Source organism: Pelophylax lessonae, assembly GCF_965119305.1.
Source record: "Pelophylax lessonae genome assembly, chromosome: 2".
NCBI classification, from domain to species: Eukaryota; Metazoa; Chordata; class Amphibia; order Anura; family Ranidae; genus Pelophylax; species Pelophylax lessonae.
The window spans coordinates 92,766,895-92,788,446 of NC_138769.1; the positions used below are offsets into that span (position 1 = coordinate 92,766,895).

The window sequence follows — 21,552 nt, forward strand, 5'->3', positions numbered from 1 at the left end:
TCTAAAAAACCTGGAATAAAACAATAAAATGTTTTGTAAAAAGTTCTGGGGCCCTCGGTCTTCTCTCCCCCTGTCAGCATTATGACATTCTGTAATCCCAAAAATAAACCTTGGTTAAAGTCATTGTAAAATGATGTAATCCATTTTGTGAAAAGACTATATATGGTGCAGTGTGTCTCCTTCTGTAACTTTATTGTGGAAAATACCTTAATTACAGTGCCACTGGGCGCTCACGTGGCCCGCCGGAGCTCTTCTTCCCGGCTCAGAATACTGCAGAGGGAGGGGCTGAAATCCCTGCTAACATCAGCCCCGCTCCGACCACTGCAAAGGGAGGAGAGGTGAAGATCTCCAGCAGATCACGTGAACGCCCAGCGACGCTGTAAATAAGGTATTTTCCACAATAAAGTTACAAAAGGAGACACATTATATAATCTTTTTAAAAAATGGATTACATGTTTTTACAAGGACTTTAACTAGGGCTTATTTTTCGGGGTAGGGCTTATATTGCAGCCATCCCTGAAAATCAAGCTAGGTCTTATTTTCAGTGTAGGTAGGGCTTATTTTCAGGGAAACAGGGTAGTAAATAGCAAAAATAAAGGGTATCACAGAAACAGTCTGCTGACCGGGATAATACGTACAAAGATATGTAAACCACCATATAAAATACTGACATATGCATAATAACATAGCATGAAAGAAAAAAAAAAAAAAAAAAAAAAAAGTTTACTGGGATTTCAAAAATAGGTCTACCCCTGAAGAAGTCTGTCCCTAATCAACTGATGGGGGTGCAAGACCAGGAACATCCAACCCCAAGTTATTGATTAAAGTGGAGTTCCACCCATTTTCGTAACTTTAGCTGTATGTAATCCCCTTTAAAACGACTTTTACCAATGGAAACTTTTTTTTTTTTTGATAGTAAATACCTTATTTTCTGCTTTATTCCCCCTCTCCTGACTTCTGGGTCCGATCGGCGATGACGTCATTCGGCGATTCGCAGTGTGTGCTGGGATGTATTCCATGCCAGAAATCTTGCAGTATTACCCAGGAGCTGAGCTGTACTGTGTGTATTCAGGCCGTTCTCTGCCCCGCCTCCGCCCCGCCTCCTCTCAGTGAGTTGTACTTTATGTATTGTATTCAGGCCGTGCTCTGCCCCGCCTCCTCTCAGTGAGCTCAGTGAGGATATGATGCTTTCAGTCCTCGCTCACTGAGAGGAGGCGGGGCGGAGGCGGGGCAGAGAACGGCCTGAATACACACAGTACAGCTCAGCTCCTGGGTAATACTGCGAGATTTCTGGAATAGAATACATCCCAGCAGACACTGCGAATCGCCGAATGACGTCATCGCCGATCGGACCCGGAAGTGAGGAGAGGAGGAATAAACCAGAAAATAAGGTATTTACTAGCAAAAAAAAAAAAAAAAAAAGAAGGTTTCCATTGGTAAAAGTCGTTTTAAAAAGGGGATTACATACAGCTATGTAATCCAACATATTAAAAATGGGTGGAAGTCCGCTTTAATGAACTTCTACATGACAGTAATCGACACAGACGAACACATCTACGTTACAGCAAAGAAACTGCCCAGACAGATCAAACATGCACAACAAATGAAAGAGGTTTTCTTGATTAAAGTATATCTAAAGCCAACTCTCTTATTTTAGTTATGGGTTGTTAAAACCCCTCTTAGTGGCTGCAAAGTGGTTGGAGGAGATCAACAGCACTGAGTTGCAACAAAAGATGAAAATAAAAGGTGAAGTATTAAAAAAAGTAGGGTATTTCACAAAATAAACATTCATACTCACCTAGGTGGATGCAGCATGGATTCGATGCTGCGGCTGTCCCCTGCTCCCTCTATGTGAGAACTGAGCGATCAAAGAGAGAGGATCGCTCAGTTCTTAGGTCTGCTCTCAGAGCAGGGAGTCGGGACCACCAGTTAGCAGCTCTTTGCTCTGCCCCTCCTGAGCTCACTGGAGTTCCGGGTTGTGGAGGCGCTGGTTCCGGCTCTCCGAGGCTGAGACCTCTTCCGGGTCAGACATCTGGGTGGATCCCGACATTATTGTGAGGATCCCTGCAGAGCCTGGATTGTCTCCATGTGATGTCAGCAGACAGTGGATTTGGGCCCCCTGCTGGCTGAATCTGGGTCAGAGAAGTACAGAACTAAGTGCACTCCTTTGACCCACAGCATAAGTATGAACAATAAGAGCTTTGCCCATACTTCTCCTTTAATAAAAAAAAAAAAAAATGTAGCTTTTCAATTGTATTTTACCCAGACCTGTATCCACACAGGAGTCTCCTGTACTATAACATGCCCCAGCATCAGGAAACAGCCAGCCGCTCATTCCTCTCTTCCTGGTAGAGAAAGGACGCCCCGCCCCTCTCCCCTGCAGCCGTTCTATCTGTGCACTGCAGATCCTATCACTGCATGCAGGGAGGAGCTGTACAGAAAGGGGGAAAGCAGTTCACGCATGCGCTGACCGGCGCCTTGGTGGAACGCACACGCATCTGATGTAACGTCACTTCCGTTTCCTAATCCGAAGGGTTCGCTATTCTGACAGAACACCGCCTTTCTAAATTCTAAAGAGACTGAAGAATACTTATAATGTTATCTTCGTTTTATGACCATTTACCTGTGGAATCAGCAGTGCTATTCTATTCAATGTGAGAGCCAATAACATACAATGTGAACCGTGGGGTCCACAGGAAAATGGCCACAAAAACGAAGACAACATAATCTGTACCACTCGCTCTCTTTACTCTGAGAAAATGAAAAGCCTTCATTGGGCGTCAGTGGCAGTGGCTACCTATTGGATAAACAATGACTGATAGAAGGACACGGAGTATGTTGTCTTCGTTTTGTGGACATTTTCCTGTGGACCTGGCAGTGTCTGTTCTATGTTATTGGTCTTCTAGAACATGGCAGATACTAATTTAATAAAGCCAATCAAATACCCAAATTATGTCCCCGACTGAGGAGTTTTATTCTTTAAAGCGGAGTTCCACCCAGAAGTGGATTTTCTGCTGGTACAGCATCATTTGTACCATTCGTTCTCTTCAGTCTGAGAAAGTGAAAACCCTCATTAGGCGTCAGTGGCTGTCTAATGGATAAGAAATGACAGAAAGAGTGACACAGATTATGTTGTCTTCGTTTTGCAGCCATTTTCTCGTGGATCTGGCAGTGCCTATTCTATGTTATTGGTGTTCTAGAACATGCAGGATACTTAAAGAATAAAGCTCCTCAGTCGGGGACATTATTTGAGTATTTGATTGGCTTTATTAAATTAGTATCTGTCATGAAGACAATAACATAGAACAAGTACTGCCAGGTCCACAGGAAAATGGCGGCGAAGCGAAGATAACATACTCTGCGTCATTCTGTCAGTCATTGTTCAACCAATAGGCAGCCACTGACGCCTCATGAGGGATTTCATTTTCTCAGACTAAAGAGAACGGGTGCTACAGATTATGTTGTCTTCATTTAGAGGACATTTTCCTGTGGACCCCGCAGTTCACATTCTATGTTACTGGTCTTCTAGAAGATGGCGGATAGTAATAGACTAAAGCTCCGACGTTGGGGACAATATTTTGGTGTAAGATTGGTAAGGCTGTTTCTCTCTTTCCTTGCATCACCGGAGTGCTGGGGGAGAGCTGTGGAGCCGGTGACCGGTGTAACGTATGGACTGGGTGGCAGGGTGCCGGTGAGGCGGAAAGGTCGGGAGAAATCCATCCAATCACTATCCGTATTACAGAACACACCGAGCAGGGCCGCCAATCTCCGCTCTTTGCCATATGCTGGCTCTGGACTGACCTCTGCGGGTAGGTAGTCATCTGTAACTCACCATGCCTGACATACACAGGATATATATATATATATATATATATTATTCTCACAGAAGCTGCAGATTGACAAATAGTGATAGAAATGACATTAACAGCCTAGATTTTAATATATATATATATATATAAGAGAGAGAGAGAGAGATGCAGTGTGTAAATGCAATCAGTAAAATTTCGGCTGTTGATGTCATTTCTGTCACTATTTGTCATTCTGCAGCTTCTGTGAGAATAATTTATGTTGATCCCGCCATGAAAGGCCTTCCTGGAAAACTCCGACAACGTTGCTAAGAGATGCCTAGTTGTTTAAGCGGAGCTCCACCCAAAAGGGGAAGTTGCGCTTTAAGGACTCGTCCCCCGCTCCTCTTCAATTGGCACTTTTGAGGAGCCGGTACACAATTTTGACATGTACTCACACCCCCCCCCCCCCCCCCTCAGGCTCCTGAGCTACTGCATCAGGCAAGAGAGAAGGGATGTGAGGGGGTTTGAATGAAGGAGCTCACTGTCCTGTAATGGGACGGTTACACCCCTTGAAAGCTGCTGTCATCTTCTTCCTGGGTTTTTGGCCTCAATTGGCCAGAGGGGGGCAGAGAGCCGGAGAATTGTGTGTGTATAAGGCAGCAGTGTGATCCAGGGGGAGGGGGGCAGAGAGCTGAAGCATTGTGTGTATGAGGCAGCAGTGTGATCCAGGGGGAGAGGGGCAGAGAGCCAGAGAATTGTGTGTATAAAGCAGCAGTGTGATCCAGGGGGGGGGGGCAGAGAGACGGAGCATTGTGTGTGTGTATAAGGCAGCTGTGTGATCCCGGGGGAGAGGGGCAGATAGCCAGAGAATTGTGTGTATAAAGCAGCAGTGTAAACCAGAAGCAGGTGGACAGAGAGCCAGAGCATTTTGTGTATGAGGCAGCAGTGTGATCCAGGGGCAGAGAGCCGGAGTATTGTTTGTATAAGGCAGCAGTGTGATCCATAGGCAGGTGGGCAGAGAGCCAGAGCATTGTGTGTGTATAAGGCAGCATTATGATCCGGGGGGAGGGGGGCAGAGAGCTGAAGCATTGTGTGTATAAGGCAGCAGTGTGATCCAGGGGGAGGGGGGGCAGAGAGACAGAGAATAGTGTGTATAAGGCAGCAGTGTGATCCAGGGCGAGGGGGGCAGAGAGACGGAGCATTGTGTGTGTATAAGGCAGCAGTGTGATCCAGGGGGAGGGGGGCAGAGAGCCAGAGCATTTTGTGTATAAGGCATCAGTGTGATCCATGGGGAGTGGGGCAGAGAGACGGATCATTGTGTGTATAAAGCAGCATTGTGATTCGGGGGTGAGGGGGGCAGAGAGACGGAGCATTGTGTGTGTGTATAAGGCAGCTGTGTGATCCCGGGGGAGGGGGGCAGAGAGACGGAGCATTGTGTGTATAAGGCAGCAGTGTGATCCAGGGTGAGGGGGGCAGAGAGACGGAGCATTGTGTGTATAAGGCAGCAGTGTGATCCAGGGTGAGGGGGGCAGAGAGACGGAGCATTGTGTGTGTGTATAAGGCAGCTGTGTGATCCCGGGGGAGGGGGACAGAGAGACAGAGCATTGTGTGTATAAGGCAGCAATGTGATCCAGGGGGAGTGGGGCAGAGAGATGGAGCATTGTGTGTATAAGGCAGCAGTGTGATCCATAGGCAGGTGGGCAGAGAGCCAGAGCATTGTGTGTATAAAGCAGCAGTGTGAGCCAGAGCATTTTGTGTATGAGGCAGCAGTGTGATCCAGGGGAAGAGGGGTAGAGAGCCGGAGTATTGTTTGTATAAGGCAGCAGTGTGATCCATAGGCAGGTGAGCAGAGAGCCAGGGCATTGTATGTGTATAAGGCAGCCATGTGATCCAGGGGGAGGGGACAGAGAATTGTGTGTATAAGGCAGCAGTGTGATCCAGAGGCAGGTGGGCAGAGAGCCAGAGCATTGTGTGTATAAGGCAGCATTATGATCCTGGGGGAGAGGGGCAGAGAGACGGAGCATTGTGTGTATAAGGCAGCAATGTGATCCAGGGGGAGGGGGGCAGAGAGACGGAGCATTGTGTGTATAAGGCAGCAGTGTGATCCATAGGCAGGTGGGCAGAGAGCCAGGGTATTGTGTGTATAAGGCAGCATTGTGATCCAAGGGGAGAGGGGCAGAGAGACAGAGAATAGTGTGTATAAGGCAGCAGTGTGATCCAGGGGGAGGGGGGCAGAGAGTTGGGGCATTATGTGTATAAGGCATGTAAAATTTACGTTAGTGGCCTACGGGATTTAAAATTGTGAGTTTAGAGGTCCGGGCAGACCAAAAGGTTGGTGACCACTGCTCTAACCCTTCTCCACTCTATCTAAAACTTAAAAAAAAAAAAAAAATCACTTTTACATTTTAACTGTACAGTATGTTGGGGTGACATTCACAGTGAATGACATGCATAGAGCGGGTGCTTTATGGGAATGCACAGTAACATGCATGTTAATGCAGAGCACAGGTGTGCATGGTCCCTGATGAAATCTTTGCTTATTACAAACGTGTGAAGCCTTATAGGTGTTTGATGCTACAGAAGTTCCCCAGACTTTGCTGTTAGTTATCTTGCAGCTCTTTGAACTGGCAGGCAAAGCTAATCTCTCTATAGTTTAAAAGCCGCCTTCTAGGTGATCACATTGTGTTTTAGTGTATAGGAGCGGCCGGTGCTTTCTGGTGCTGTGTGACACCCAGTAAAGCAAGCTAGTTGACTCCTATTCCTATGTATGTGTATATATGTGGACGTTGCCTGTGATCCTGTATGTTCAGCTGCATTTTGTAGACAAATATAATACAAATGAAAAGTATTTAGAGTTATTTAAAGTGGTTGACACCTCAGACATGACTATGAACAAAGCATATCCCTCTATAGTTTATACTTGCCTCAATAAAAGCACTAAGTGTCATTTCTGTCTGCTGCTTCATTCCTCTGCTATCAGCATGAGTCACTTCTGACAAGTTTTCCTGACACCAAGAGAAAAATGGTGACAGGGGAGGGACCTCCAACTGATTGACAGCCGCAGCTCTGTTGCTGTGTGGAGGGGGGAATGTCTCTTCCCTCTTCAGCTCTCCGCCTATTTTTTTCCTGTACACTCAGACAAAGCTTCATAAATTCTGGACTTTGAATGGCTGTAGATAAAATACATCTACAGATAAACAGGTACAACTTATGTAGGAGGATTTGTTTCATCTCTGTGTATCACTGGAGGCCAATCACGTCACTAGGTATATGTTAGGGTTTACAACCACTTTAATGTGTAAAAAAAAAAAAAAAAGTTTGAATAATCCTTTGCAGATTCATTATCTATAGTGCAAATATCACAGCAATCTGTATTGTAGATCCCCACCTGCTTCTGTTCTGTAGATATTGAAATAGGTCATTGTAATTCATTTGCTGAAGGCGATAAGTTGAAGCACTTTATTTTGTGACTCCATGATGAGTTCCAAGCGCTGTCATAAAGAACATGGCACTATCAGTATCCCTATTGACCGGACGCTCCCTTACTAAGTATCTTTCCAAACATATAATCTCCAGCAATGTGACTTGGAGTTTTCACAGTGTTGAAGCGATCATGTGACCACTGTCGGTGTTCACATAAACGGAAGCCGGTGTTCTGTGAAAAATCCATACCCGTGAGAAAACCATACCCTCGTCACTTCCGGTTCCGCTACGGAGGGTATGGATTTCTCACGGTAGTTAAACTTGCGGCGCTTACATTAAAACAGCTCATCTGAAACGTAAATCATCTCCGCTCTTCGCCCTGTCACTGCCCTCATCTCCGGTAATAAATATAAAAGCGGATCACGAAGCCACGATCGCCGTCACATTTACATCACATACACCCGCCACCGCTTTTATATTTATTACCGGAGATGAGGGCAGTGACAGGGCGAAGAGCGGAGATGATTTACGTTTCAGATGAGCTGTTTTAATGTAAGCGCCGCAAGTTTTACATTAGACACAGTGCCGTGAGAATTTCATGCCCACCGAGCATGCGCACTTGTCTAATTCTTTAATGTTCAATCACGTATCCGGGGCTCTGAGCATGCGCACTGCTGCGCTGCTCAGCTGTTTCAGCCCGGAAGTGACGAGGGTATGGTTTCTCCACGGGGTATGGTTTTTTAACGTTACACCGGTCCGCCGGCTACTGATTTTTAGCCTGGGCCGAGAACTGTTTGACAGCTCCGTCTTTGTTCTGTGAATTCACACTCAGCACATAAACATCGGCCGCTCAATGATGTATATGTGCATTGTGGGGGCATTAAAGCCCACCACCTTTTTACAGCTGCACATATGTGTTAAGCGGCCGTAAAGTGGTTAAAGTCAATTTCTGAGCAAAATAAAATGCCTCCTCTTCCTACCCCCTCCACCCATTTACCATTTCTTAAAAAAAAACAAATCCCCTCCTAAGTCCTTCAGCATCTCCTTCAGAATGGACGCCAGCCCACCACTTTTTTCAGCGTGCCGCCACTGGTGTACTTTAGGACTTTTTAAAGGCTAAGTCTACCTATGCTTGAATTCCATTGAGAATTACAAGTCAGAAGGGATTTGTAGTTCATTTCTTTACAGATCAATGTGAAGGAATGATGCAGCTGTTGGCAGAGGCCTTCCTTGCCGCACCAATTCCAAAAATTGACAGCTGCAGTGGAGAAAGAATCCATGCTCATGGTCAAAAGGGGGGGGGGGGGTTACGAGGGTGTTCTGCTTGCAACCATGTTTCATTCTAAATATGGGTATAACATGACTAAGGGCAACTAGACTAATTAGGGGATTGGAGGGCCCTAATTATGAGGAGCGATTACAAGCACCTAATTTATTCTTCCTAGAGTGGAAACGTCTGAGAGAGGACATGATAGCGATTTACAAATACCTCAGTGGTGATTCCAGCATAGGTAAAAAAAAAAACGATTTAGTCTCAAGGAGTGCAAGAAGATACGTATAAGATTAGAGGAGAGGCGGTTTAACCTTAGGCTACGTAGGGGGTTTTTCACTGTAAGGGCGGTGAGAATGTGGAACTCTCTTCCACAATTGGTGGTAGCTGCGAGCAGTATGGCTACTTTTAAAAGACTCTTGGATGTGCATCTCACAGATCACAACATTCAGGGTTATGGGAAATGATCACGTCACTGACACACACACTCACCTGCACAGGTTGAACGATGGACTGTTGTCTTTATTCAACCTCAACTACTATGTAACTATGGTGTAAAAAGTAGAGTTTACTTTTATAAATCTCACCAATGGGAGGTGTCAGTGGGCCCAATGAGAGTGTCCTTTATCGGGTGTCCATCAGGTGATGCTGCAAATCCCCAATGAAGAACACTTCCATTCTGTAGGACAGAAGAGAGAAGACTGGACAAGCCATATCACATGACTAAGGATTTAGGCCATTGGGTCACATGATTACTGATCCGTCCCACCTCCAAGAATTCAGAAGTGTTCAGACACGGGGGTTGGGTTAAAGCACAACTGCAGGCAAAAAATGTTTTGCTACAGATTCCTACCTTTTATTATTCAGAAGAAATAATTGTTTCTCTGTTCTGAGTGGGTCTAATGGGAGTGGTTTCGTAATTATCAATCAGCTGTGCAGCTGCAGGGCTCTGCATCCCTTTAGACATGTTCCTCTTGGAAGTACCTCACCATAAATTAAATGTTTTTTTGCAAGGGATGCCAAAAATCTGACTTGTATCTTAGTCCAGACTTCTGGGAAAATTGGGGAGCCAATCACACAAGCAGGAAATGATGTTTCTGGGGTGTGGTCAGTATACATTCTGTGTACAGAACAGCTCCAGGTAGCCATATTGTATTGCATTTTACAGAAACCTACAGCGCTGCAGATTGAAAAGGAAAGCCCATTTTTAATAACATTCAATTACAATATGACTTGTGTCGAAATTGTATACGCTATATTGTTTTTTCTTTATTAGCTATTTTTTCCCCCATGAAAGTGGAGTTACCCTTTAAGCATTGCACAGCCCCACTGCACGGGGGAAAAAAAGTTTTACCCACAGTTCTGCTTTAAGTACATATACTGCTTTGCCTTGCATGGACACATTGAGGTGTATTTCTAGCCAACAGCAGTAATTCTATATTTTTGCTGGGGAGGTTCACCCTCTTAGATTGCCTGGATGACAATTGTTCTAGGGAGGAAGATGATGGGAATTTCAAAATGTTATAGTTGTCAACAGAACAGGAATAGAAGGGAAATCTTCCAATGGAGAAGCCTGCTCCAGTAACAACTGTCTAAGGGGGGAGAATTATCCTACAAGTGGGAGCAACTTCTACTCACATCCTGTCTCTGTAAGAGGAAGTGAAGTGAAATCTCCCCAAACAGTTCCATTCATCCTATACCTTATCTAAAACTTAGAAAATAAAGCATTTATTCTGATTCCCTTGATGTTACATTTCAAAGCACACATGGAGAAAATGATAATGAGTTCTTTCACTGTAAATGTAACCCAACCCTGCTGTCCCAACAGTCCTCCCATTGGTTTCATGTGGTGTAGAGATTGGCCATCAATATATTCCCTAGAAATTAATGAGATCAGAGATGCATGGACCAGTTTGTCCAAATCCACATTCTGTCTGTTCAGATCTGTAACACACTATTACCTTTCTATCCTGTAAAAATCAAATAATAAAATAAAGATTTTGATTAATGCTGTTGTGTTTGTAGGAAGTGCTAAATCGGTATCATGGTAAAGAAGAAAGGACGGAACCTCCCAACACCTGAACCAGTGATTACAGGTATGATTGGAAAAATGCATTCTTGTAAAGTTGGACGAAGACCTAAAGTGCTCTTCCACTAATAAAATCTAAAGGGCCGAATATTGGGTGGCATTGGGCGGTTCAATAGAAACCAGCCAACGTTCAGCCTGTGTGTACTGCAGCCAGTCCTACAGACGCCGGCCAATCGGGACATGGGCGCAAAAGGTCTGCTGATCGGAATCCGATCAGCGCTCTAAGCCAATATGGGGGGCATCAGTTTCCGTGTCAGGAAACAATAGCTCAGCAGGGGACATAAATGTACTAACATTGGATAGTTAGTACAGTGGTCCCCCCGAGCTCTTAGGTTTTTCCTTCAGCCCACTAGGTTGAACGAAAAAAAAAAAAACGAATAGTGTGTACTAAGCTTAACGTGTGTGAAACAGATAATCATTATTTAGGCAAGAAGCAATAAGAATTGTTATGTTCCCGAAATCCATTCCTCCGTCCACTACAAGCTGGAAAGCCTGCACCTCCATTGGTGGCCGGCTTTTTCTTCCTAGTTTTCTGCGCTGACCCATTGATGATGTGTACATGTGCAGGGAAACTGTGAATGTACTATTCTCCCTGGTGATGTAGCCTTTCCTGGAGGCAGCTGGGAGGCATGGATATGTCACCAATGTCTCAGGAGGGGTGGAAGTGCAGAAAAAGAAATGTTTAGTTTTCCTAAATGATGACATTCTGCAGTTAGAGTTTAGCCTGTTGCTGCAAACGTAACGCATAATCGCAGCATGTAAGTATATAAGCCTACCCTTTTGCTGCCGCACATATGCGTCACTGGGCGGCTAATGGTTTTTATGCTGAAAACGCGCATACTGCATGCTCCCAGCACAGTAACTGTGCTGTCAAAGGCTGCTCTTGGTCCCCACAAACGATCGGTATCTGGTAGAACTAGCTCCCAATCATATGGCCACTGTGACAGCCAATTACAGTGGTCACATGATCGCTGCTCTTTCTTGCCCTATGCTGCCGCACATATGCGTCACTGGGCAGCTAATGGTTTTTATGCTGAAAACGCGCTTACTGCATGCTCCCAGCACAGTGACTGGGCTGTCAAAGGCTGCTCTTGGTCCCAACAAAAGATCGGTATCTGGTAAAACCAGCTCCCAATCATGTGGCCACTGTGACAGCCAATTACAGTGGTCACATGATCGCTGATCTTTCTTGCCCTATGGTGCCGCACATATGAGTCACTAGGCGGCTAATGGATTTATGCTTAAAATGCGCTTACTGCATGCTCCCAGCGCAGTGACTGGGCTGTCAAAGGCTGCTCTTGGTCCCCACAAACGATTGGTAGCTCCCAATCATGTGGCCACTGTGACAGCCAATTACAGTGGTCACATGATCGCTGATCTTTCCTGCCTTATGGGCGTTCAGGACCTTTTGAAAATGTGCTTTAATCTGATCTTGTCCTTGTCGCTTCCTGTGAACTGAAAGCACCAAAAAGTTGTCTTTATTGTGGAGACTACCAATCCCATCAATCCAAAATGTAATGGAGATGAACAAGGGCAGGCATGTTTGAAGTCCATAGATACAGTGGAGAAATGAGTGTAGACACAGGAGGTGTGTTATTTGCAGGATCACCAGGTGAAAATAAAGGGGGGAAAAAAGCCTGAAAATAGCAGGTGGCAGACAAACTGCGACATCTCCAGTAAATATCAGTAGCATGGTGTCATTTTTAGTTATTGTTTGTATTGAATATCTCGACTGACAGCCCCCATTCACAAAGAAGTGTATTGGGCTGAGCCTGCGTTATGTTTGCATCTATTATGTGTATAATGCTTGCTTTTCCTTTATCAGAACCCGCATGTAAGCACATCCGGAAGGGCTTGGAGGAAGGAGCAGTGAAAAAGGCTCTGGTGAATGTGGACTGGACGCTATGCCAGGACTGCCAAGCCGAGACCAAGGAGAAAACCAGTAATGAGGAAGAAGAGCAAACAGAAGCACAAGTGATCTGGCTGTGTCTGAAATGTGGACATAGGGTAAGACTCTTATCCTTTTTAAAGGGAATTTGTCTCCCAACAAAAGAAAACACCCACTGTATTCTAGGAACACATCTTACTTTTAATAGTAGAACCACCTTTAACCCGCTACAGCGGGGTTATGCAAACTGTGGCCCTCCGGCTGTTGCAAAACTACAAGTCCCATCATGCCTCTGCCTCTGGGTGTCATGCTTGTGGCTGTCAGAGTCTTGTTGCCTCATGGGACTTGTAATTCTGCAACATTTGGAGGGCAACAGTTTGAATACCCCTGCGCTACAGCATAGGTCTGTTGCTTTTAGGAATTTGGACCCTTCCTTTGCTCTTCCAGAATGAAGTGTTCATTGCCTTAGTGACCAATCACTGAGCTCGATTACTGTCCCATGAGGCAGGGAGGGTGCCTGGCAGTATGCAGGAATTGAGTTACTGGAAAAGTAGATTTCTCTATCGTTCATTGATGGACCTAGTTCTCGCTGATCCATATCAGTAGGGTAATACTGCCCCCTACAGGAGTAGGACACTAGGCAGAAAGAAGTTCTGGCTACGCCTATGGGCAGTCCCGGAGGGTACACCCTCTCTCTTCCTTCCTGCATAGGATGTCAGTTTTAATCTGCCTAGTCAGGAGTAAGGACCTAGTTCCTTGCTGGGATCTTTGGTCCTGGCATGGAAGTACATTTTTTATGTAGGTATGCCGGCCTGGTCAGGCTAGCCGCAGACGCTCCTTGGAGAATTCCTCTCAGGGAGGAGTTATTGTCTCCAGGGCCCATCTCCCGTCCGACTTTACGGTCCCTGACCTTGCCGACTTGGCTGTTGAAAGCCAGGTGCTGAAGGACAGGGATTTGGCTGCTTCAGTGATTCCCACCCTGCTTGAAGCGTGGGAAGTGACTTCTAGGGTGATTTTTGTTCATCATACGAGACAGTCGTATATTGCGTGGGCTCCCCCTCACTCTTACTCGGTGGCCCGGATCTTGGCTTCCTTCAACGGGGAGTTGATCAAAAGTTGGCCTTGAGTATTGTCAAGGATCAGGTTTCGGCTTTGGCAAATTTCTTTCAAAGGCCGTTGGCCGCCTGTGCCCTGGGGCGTGACTTCTTCCAGGGGGTGCGACATTTGGTACTTCCAGTGCGACCTCCGTCACCTTCTGGGGACCTTGATTTGGTGCAGTCGGTTCTTTAAGACCGTTTGCGAGTATTCAATTGTATCTCCTGCCTACCTTATTACAGAAGGTGGCCTTCTAGGTTGCTGTCACTCTGCGTACAGGTGTTGGCACTGGCGACATTGTCCTGTCATTCTCCCTATATGTTGATCATGGGGCCAAGGGGTACTTCGTCCGGATCCGTCCTTCCCTCCGAAGGAGGTTTCTGGTGTTCACTTGCATGGGGACATTGTATTCCCATCTTGTGTCCTGAGTCCTCACATCCTTAGGAATGTGCATTGCTTGCTCTGTTTAGATTGTGGGCACTCAAGGTTTACATGGCGACTACTGAGTCTTTTCGTAGGTCAGGCTCACTCTCTGTACTTATGGATGGCCCGTGCATGGGACTGCCTGCGTCTGCTGAGTCTAATCCCGGATGGATCGGACAGACGGTGATGCAGGCTTATTCAATTAGGGGTCAGGTCCTACCTTTCCCTGTTTCGGCGCGTTCTACTTGGGCGCCTAGTGCTTCCTGGGCTTTTCGCCTTGTAGGCATCTGTGCTCAAGGTTGCAAGACGGCTACCTGGTAGTCTATTCACACCTTTGCCAAATTTTATAAGGTGGATGTGCTGGCATCTGCAGATGCCTCTTTTGGCCGCAAAGTTTTTTTGCTGGCTGCTGTCTGTTGGGCTTTTGGACTTCCTTGAGGGTGTTTACTGTTTGTTTCAAGTGGGCCTCATCTTTTGTTCGGCTGAGTCCTATGTTGCCTGGTTGGCTATGTTTAGCCTTGGGGACTTGTTCTTTTCTGCTGTTCCCACCCCTCATTTTATGTCACTGCTTTGGGACGTCACTACTGATATGGATCAGAGAGAACTGCGTCCATTAATGAACGATACAGAAAACTGGATTTTTGACTTACCGTAAAATCCATTTCTCTTAAGTTCATTGACGGACGCAGTATGCGCCCCTCTATTTTCAGTTGGGTTGGTGTTACTTTCTGACACTGCTTTGATACAAAACTGACATGCTATGCAGGAAGAGAGAGGGTGTACCCTCCGGGACTGCCCATAGGCGTAGGCAGAACTTTTTTTCTGCCTAGTGTCCTACTCCTGTAGGGGGCAGTATAACCCTACTGATATGAATCAGAGAGAACTGCGTCCGTCAATGAACTTAAGAGAAAAGGATTTTACGGTAAGTCAATAATCCAGTTTTTTTGCAGAGAGACTTTGCTGGGGCAACAAGAAAAGAACAGGAGGGTTCCTAGTACACGTGAGGGACAGACAGGTTTTCTTTGACTTTCTCTACTTGTATGTTAAATAGTATAAGTACATAGATTGGCTCACCTGTAAGTGAGTCATCACATGAGCCAAAAGACATATGTACACTTATCCCCAGAGTTATGTCATTGCCCTTAGAGCTTTGATAGGACTTTTTTCCTCCAAACACTCACCTATGCTCCAATGGTCTGACACTTGTGAGGTCCTGTACCACCATCTTCTCCCTGGTGCTGGTCTTTGGGCATCTTGATTGTTCAGTGCTGTATGATGTCGATCCCCTGCAATATATCAGTCCCCCTTGCAAACTTCATGCACATGTGCAGCTCAGTGTACATTCTAGAGGGCACTGCGAACAGGCAGGTAAGTGTATTTTATTGTAGAAGAGACATTATAATTTTTTACTTTTTGCTCTCAGTTCCACATAACTGGTAATTTTGATTTTTCTAGCAAATTATTATTGTTATACAGGATTTATATAGCGCTTGGCTCCTTTTATAATATCTGGGAATATCCAGCAACTTTTCATATATAACCACTCACTCCTTTCCTTCTCTGTGCTTTGAGAGCTGTCATTACAGACCAAGGGCAGCATTATTTACATTTAGGTTGCCAGCAACCTACACTGTTACCTGCAGATGAGGACTGAGGATGAGGATGGTGTCTGCTTCACATACGGGTTTGATTAGAAGGGCTACAAATACAAACTGCTAAAATCATGCAGTTCCTGAATAACTTTAGCTATGCCTTGCCCATACCCCTATTGCATATAATTTCACGTAGGTGATTGTGGATAGTGTAGTCTAGAGCAGTGGTCCTCAATCCTGGTCCTCGGGGCCCACTAACAGGCCAGGTTTGCAAGATAACGGAAATCCATCCTAGGTGATATAATTTGCAGCTCAGTGATTGCAGTACTCAGTCTGCATCTCCCCAAGGTAATACTTAAAATCTGGCCTGTTAGTGGGCCCTGAGGACCGCAGTTGAGGACCACTGGTCTAGAGGAATGCCTGATGATTTCTTGGTTTCCCCACCCTCTACTACAGATGCAGTGCAGCTAAACGCATGTCAGGGATTCCTGCTTTTATGAGTTTGTGATCTCCATTGACCATTAACCAGGCTTTCATCGTTTTTTTAGGGATGTGGCAGATATTCAGAACATCAGCATGCGCTAAACCACTACAACACACCGAGATCAGAACCACACTGCCTGGTGCTCAGTGTTTGTGACTGGAATGTATGGTAAGCTATACTTCTGTATTATGACACATGTATATAGGTGTAGGCACAAATGTATGGGTTACTGCTATGTATTTTACACCTGTGATTATGTGATAGGGATTAATACTGATTATCAATTAAAGCTGAACCCTGGGATAAGCAAATATTGTCCCAATAATAGATGCATGTTCTTGGCTCTTGGTATGCTTTTGTTTATTTCTTCCAGATCTGTGCAGTTATGTAGTATGACACTTGACCTCTGTGTAGGAGCTTCCTGTAATAAAGACCGGTCACTGCTGCTCTCTCTCTTTGTGCAGGGTGACTGGTCTTGTCACCGCCCCCTCCTGTAGTTTTCTGCAGGCAGCCTGAAGTGGGCGGGGTCTGTTGCGCCCCTCCCATGGCTCTGCCCTCTGCACAGGCTATGTACAGTAGAGTGATGATGTCACCACTACTTTTATAAGGAAATATCTGGGTTTGGAAAGGCACTTGGTGCACGCAATGTGGCTATTAAGTAACACATTTAAATAAAAAATTTTGTGCCTGGAGTTCAGCTTTAAAGAGGTAGGGACACTTTGAATCTTATCCCAACTTTTTCCAATTACTAGACACTAAGCCCCACTCTGCTTTCTGTAACTATCCAAGGTTATACAAGGTTTTGTATTCCTGGCAATGCAGTCTGTGTCTTATTGATCTGTGGGAAGTAAACACCTAATGATAGAGCTGCTTTAACGTGATTGTAAAACCACTCAGTTTAACCACTTGCCAACCAGCCGCTGTAGTTATACTGCGGCAGGTCTGCTCTGTTAAGCAAAACGATGTGCAATGTAGCAGTTAGTGGGGGGGATGGCACGTGCGCCCCACCGGATGTGCACGCAAGCGCCAGTTGGCTAGAGGGGGAGCCAGTCAGCGGGTCTGGCAGAGGCAATGTCCGCCTGCTTACGCGATCGCTCCCCATGGAGACAGAATGGTGGTCTGCTGAAGTAAACACAGCACACCGCTGTTCTGTCAGTGATGAACACAGGGACCCTGTGTTCCTCCTATTTAGGAGCACAGGTCTCTGTGTTCATCCAGTAAGTCCCTCCCCCACACAGTTAAAAAAGCATCCCCTAGGCACACATTTAACCCTTTGATCGCTCCTGGTGTTCACCCCTTCCCTGCCCGTGTCATTAGTACAGTAACTGCATATTTTTAGCACTGGTCGCCTCAAAAGTGTCAAAAATGTCAGGTGTCCGATCTGTCTGCCGCAATGTGGCAGTCCCGCTAAAAATCGCTGATCGCCGCCATTACGAGTAAAAATAAAAATGACATAAATCTTTCCCCTAGTTTGTAGACGCAATAACTTTTATGCAAACCAGTCAATATACACTTATTGGGATTTTTTTTTACCAAAAATATATGGCAGAAAACAAATTGGCCTAAATTGATGAAAACAAATAATTTTTTAAAGAAATTTTTATTGGGAATGTTTTATGGCAGAAAGTTAAAAATATAGTTTTTTATTTATTTTTTTTCAGAATTGTCGATCTTTTTCTGTTAATATCGCAAACAAAAATCGCAGAGGTAATTAAATACCACCAAAAGAAAGCTCTATTTGTGGGGAAAAAAGGACATCAATTTTATTTGGGTACAGCGTTACATGACTGGGCAGTTGTCAGTTAAAGTAACTAACTCAGTGCCATATTGCAAAAAATGGTAGTTAAAATAGAAGTGAAAGGCAAAACTTTTTTGTATAGATTAAAAAAAAAAGTATATAAATACTATTTTTCCCTTTTTTTTTTTTTTTTTTTTTTATAAGTGATCACATTCCGTCTGTTCTTAGCTGCATAGGGGTGAGTAGAAGCAGCAGCACACAGAGCTTCCCAGTGAATGGCTGTGCAACGGGGGCGTGTCAGGACAAGTCTGAACATTGGAGGAGAGCAGGCTGAGTTCCCGGCATAGCTAGAGAACTGACCATGTTGTGTACTCTTGCTTAGCGTGGTCAGTTTTTAATAGGAAAGCAGAGGGAGTGGCAGGAATACCAGGAATTTCACATAAAGGAAGCAATACAAAGAGAACAGGATACTTTCTCATACAAGTACATGGTACAGCAGGCACATATCAGGAATATGAAGTGTTGGGGTAACAGACGCTTTAACCACTTGACCTCCAGAAGATTTACCCCCGTATGACCAGGCCACTTTTTCTAAAAGGCACTGCATGCCTTTAACTGACAATTGTGCGGTCATGCAACGCTGTACATACATTTCATTTGCCCCTTTTTTTCCACATATAGAGCTTTCTTTTGAGGGTATTTGATCACCTTTTGGGTTTCATATTTTTTGTGCTATAAACAAAACAAGACAATTTAAAAGAAAACAATATATTTTTTGCTTACTGCTATAAAACATATCCAATAAAAAAATAAATAAATTTCTTCATAAATTTTGGCAAATATGTAATTTGCTACATATCAAAAGCATATATTGATTGGTTTACGCAAAAGTTATAGCATCTACAAACTATGGTGTATATATACTGGAATTTTTATTTATTTATTTTTTATACTAGGACTGTGATTCTGCGGCAGTGACACTAAGGGTCCTTTCACACGGGCGGTCCGTATTTCCGTTTTTCATCCCGTTTGTTTGCGGGTCAATGGGATTGCGGAGGTCAGCGGTTAACCATCCGCTGTCGTCCGATTTGCATCCTTTCCGATCAGTTCCGTTTTTTGGAACAGAAGAGAACCCTATTTTTCTTCTGTTTAAAAAAAACAGAACGGACGCAAAAACGGATGTCAGCGGTGTCATCCGCTGACATCCGCAATCCCATTGACATACATTATCTCGGTTTATCATCTGAAAACGGATGGGATGATAAACGGACATTTGGACAAGTGTCATCCGTGTCCGTAAAAAAAAAAAAAAAAAAAAGTGACGGAGCAGAGCAAATAACGGTCCGCTCCATGTGAAAGGACCCTAATACAGTAATCAGTACTAAAAAAAATATACACTGTCACTGTACTAATGACACTGGCTGGGAAGGGGTTAAACACCTAGGGCGATCAAAGGGTTAAATGTGTGCCTAGCCAGTGTTTTTGTGTTTACTATGTGGTGCTTTTACTAAGGAATGTGCTGTATTTTATTCCCTGCTTTGCTGAGAAATGAAATCCAGCACATCCCAACTGACGGGACACAGCTCTGGTTTGTTTGCTTAGGCAAAGTCGTTCTCCTCGCCTATCGGCGGGTGCCGACGCATATCCATTGGCTGGCACCCGTTGATTAATTTTGTGCTGTGACTAATCACAACAGAAGTGGTGCGCCACCTACCCGGAAGTCTCAGATCACGTACTAAATATATGATCCAGCGCAGGAGAGCCACTTTGCTGCCGGATAACTATGTTATGCAGTTGGTAAGAGGTTAATATTGATGGCAGCATATATAGAGAAATCTGAAATAATAATCATTACAATGAAATGTTTGGTTTTGATTGTGGATTTCCTTGTGATTACGATGGCAGGTGCTACCTTTGTGATGAGGAGGTTCAGTACAGCAGCTCCGGGCGGTTGCGGCAATTGGTGGATTATATCCAAAAAAAGTCAAAAGCAAATGTGAAGACTTCAAACACAGGTTTGTTATTATATCATTGGGTGAGGTGAACATTTTTAAGCATATGCAATCCCATTTGCATTTGGTTTTATGTCCAGTAAGGCCACATTCACACTAGTGTGACTTCCCCTGTGTGTGCCATGCACGGCAATGGAAATCACATTATTCTCTCTGGTGATCGTTCACAGTTTTTGGCCCCATAGACATCAATGGAAAAGCATGGAAAATGTATGTAAAATGCATGTGCATGCGTTTAGGGCCAGTTGACACCACATGCAATCCAGTGCATTTTTTTCTGCATCATAAACGCATGAAAAGTAGGTTTTATGGTTTCCGATGGCATAGTTCACACCAGTGCTTGTGGTTCCAGTGCTTTCCAGTTGCAAAAAAAAGTAGAACATGCTACATTTTTCTGGAACTGGACTGTATGGGAACGCTGTAAAACGCATTTGAAACGCACCAAAAATGCACTGGAACACACGTTATTATTTTAAGGTTAAGAAAAAAAGAGGGGATGAAAAAATGCACTGGACTGTATCAAAAACGCACTGGAACGAGTCAAAAATGTGCATGCAGAAAAGCATCTGGAACACATCTGGACTACGTTTCTTTAGTGGGAACTGGCTCTTAATACATTTTTGGCAGAGCTTTGTGTATAAATCTATTCTTTTTCTCCAACAAAAAAATGCATAAAGTATTAAACGACGTGTAAAATGTACCGAAGAACACAATGATGCAGCAGCACTAGTGTGAACCTAGGCTAATATAAATGTATTTATAATGAATAAGTGAAAACTTAACGTGGAACTAAACAGATTCCACATTAGATTTAAAGAGGTTTAGTAAACCTCAGAATTAAAAAAAAAAAAAAAAAAACAAACACCTGAAAGACAAACACATAATGAGCTAGTATGCATCGCATACTAGCTCATTATGAAATACCTTAGAATGAAGCCCCGCAGTGCCGCTCGCTCACTTCCCTCACAGGCGACATGTTTGGTCGCTCTTCTTCTGGGTTTGCGGCATCCGACCCTCTGATTGGCTGAAGCCGCGGTGATGTCACTCCCACGCATGTGCACGGGAGCTGACTTTCACGGCACTGGGCTCTGAAGGAACGACACGAGCGGCCGTTCCTTCAGAGCGCATGCGCCAGTGATGTCACTGGCTGCATGCAAGCTAAATATCTCCTAAACGATACATGTTTGGGAGATATATACAGTACCTATAGGTAAGCCTTATCATAGGCTTACCTATAGGTACAACTTGCAGAGGAGGGTTTACTTCCTCTTTAACTGTTGTTCAAAAGAAAACTCAAGTTAGAAATGTACAATAAATGTTTTTAAATCCCTTAAAGGGGAACTAAACTGCGAGCAGGCAGCTCTTTACTGCAGGAGACATCCTAAGTCACTCACCTACCTGCTCACAGTCTTCTGTAGACTGAGCTGCGCATGCATAGCTCAGCCTGCATTCCCAGGACGCTTTAGCTGTACCTGAATGACTGACTGAACCCCCCATTCTCACAAGCCCCTCGCCAATCAAGAGGCACCCTAAAACCCAGCACACTGGAGTAGCCTGTGGAGAAGATGACAGTGGCCGGCAAGCGATGTTGGCACTGTACCATCGTATACAGAAAGGTGAAGGTTAGTATTTTCAGGCGTGTAGTTCCGCTTTAGGGCTCTTTCACACGGACGTTCCGTATGTCCATAAATCACCCCATCCGTTTGCGGGTGATATATGGATATAATGAATGTCTATGGGATTGCGGATG

The 21,552-nt window shown here is 44.7% G+C and overlaps 1 protein-coding gene across 2 annotated transcripts in view; it reads left to right on the top strand.

Annotated features, from left to right (window-relative positions):
- The first annotated feature begins 3,791 nt into the window (after positions 1 to 3,791).
- USP16 (ubiquitin specific peptidase 16) overlaps positions 3,792 to 21,552 on the top strand; it is a 68,557-nt gene continuing 50,796 nt past the window's right edge. The window contains exons 1-5 of one of the 2 annotated variants that reach the window (XM_082246625.1): positions 3,792 to 3,809; positions 10,507 to 10,577; positions 12,396 to 12,577; positions 16,117 to 16,220; positions 19,696 to 19,805. In XM_082246625.1, the coding sequence (XP_082102751.1) occupies positions 10,526 to 10,577; positions 12,396 to 12,577; positions 16,117 to 16,220; positions 19,696 to 19,805 (448 nt within the window). In that variant the 5' untranslated portion in view covers positions 3,792 to 3,809; positions 10,507 to 10,525. Of the gene's footprint in view, positions 3,810 to 10,499; positions 10,578 to 12,395; positions 12,578 to 16,116; positions 16,221 to 19,695; positions 19,806 to 21,552 lie in introns of those variants that run through there. The other variant, XM_082246624.1, reaches the window with a different exon arrangement.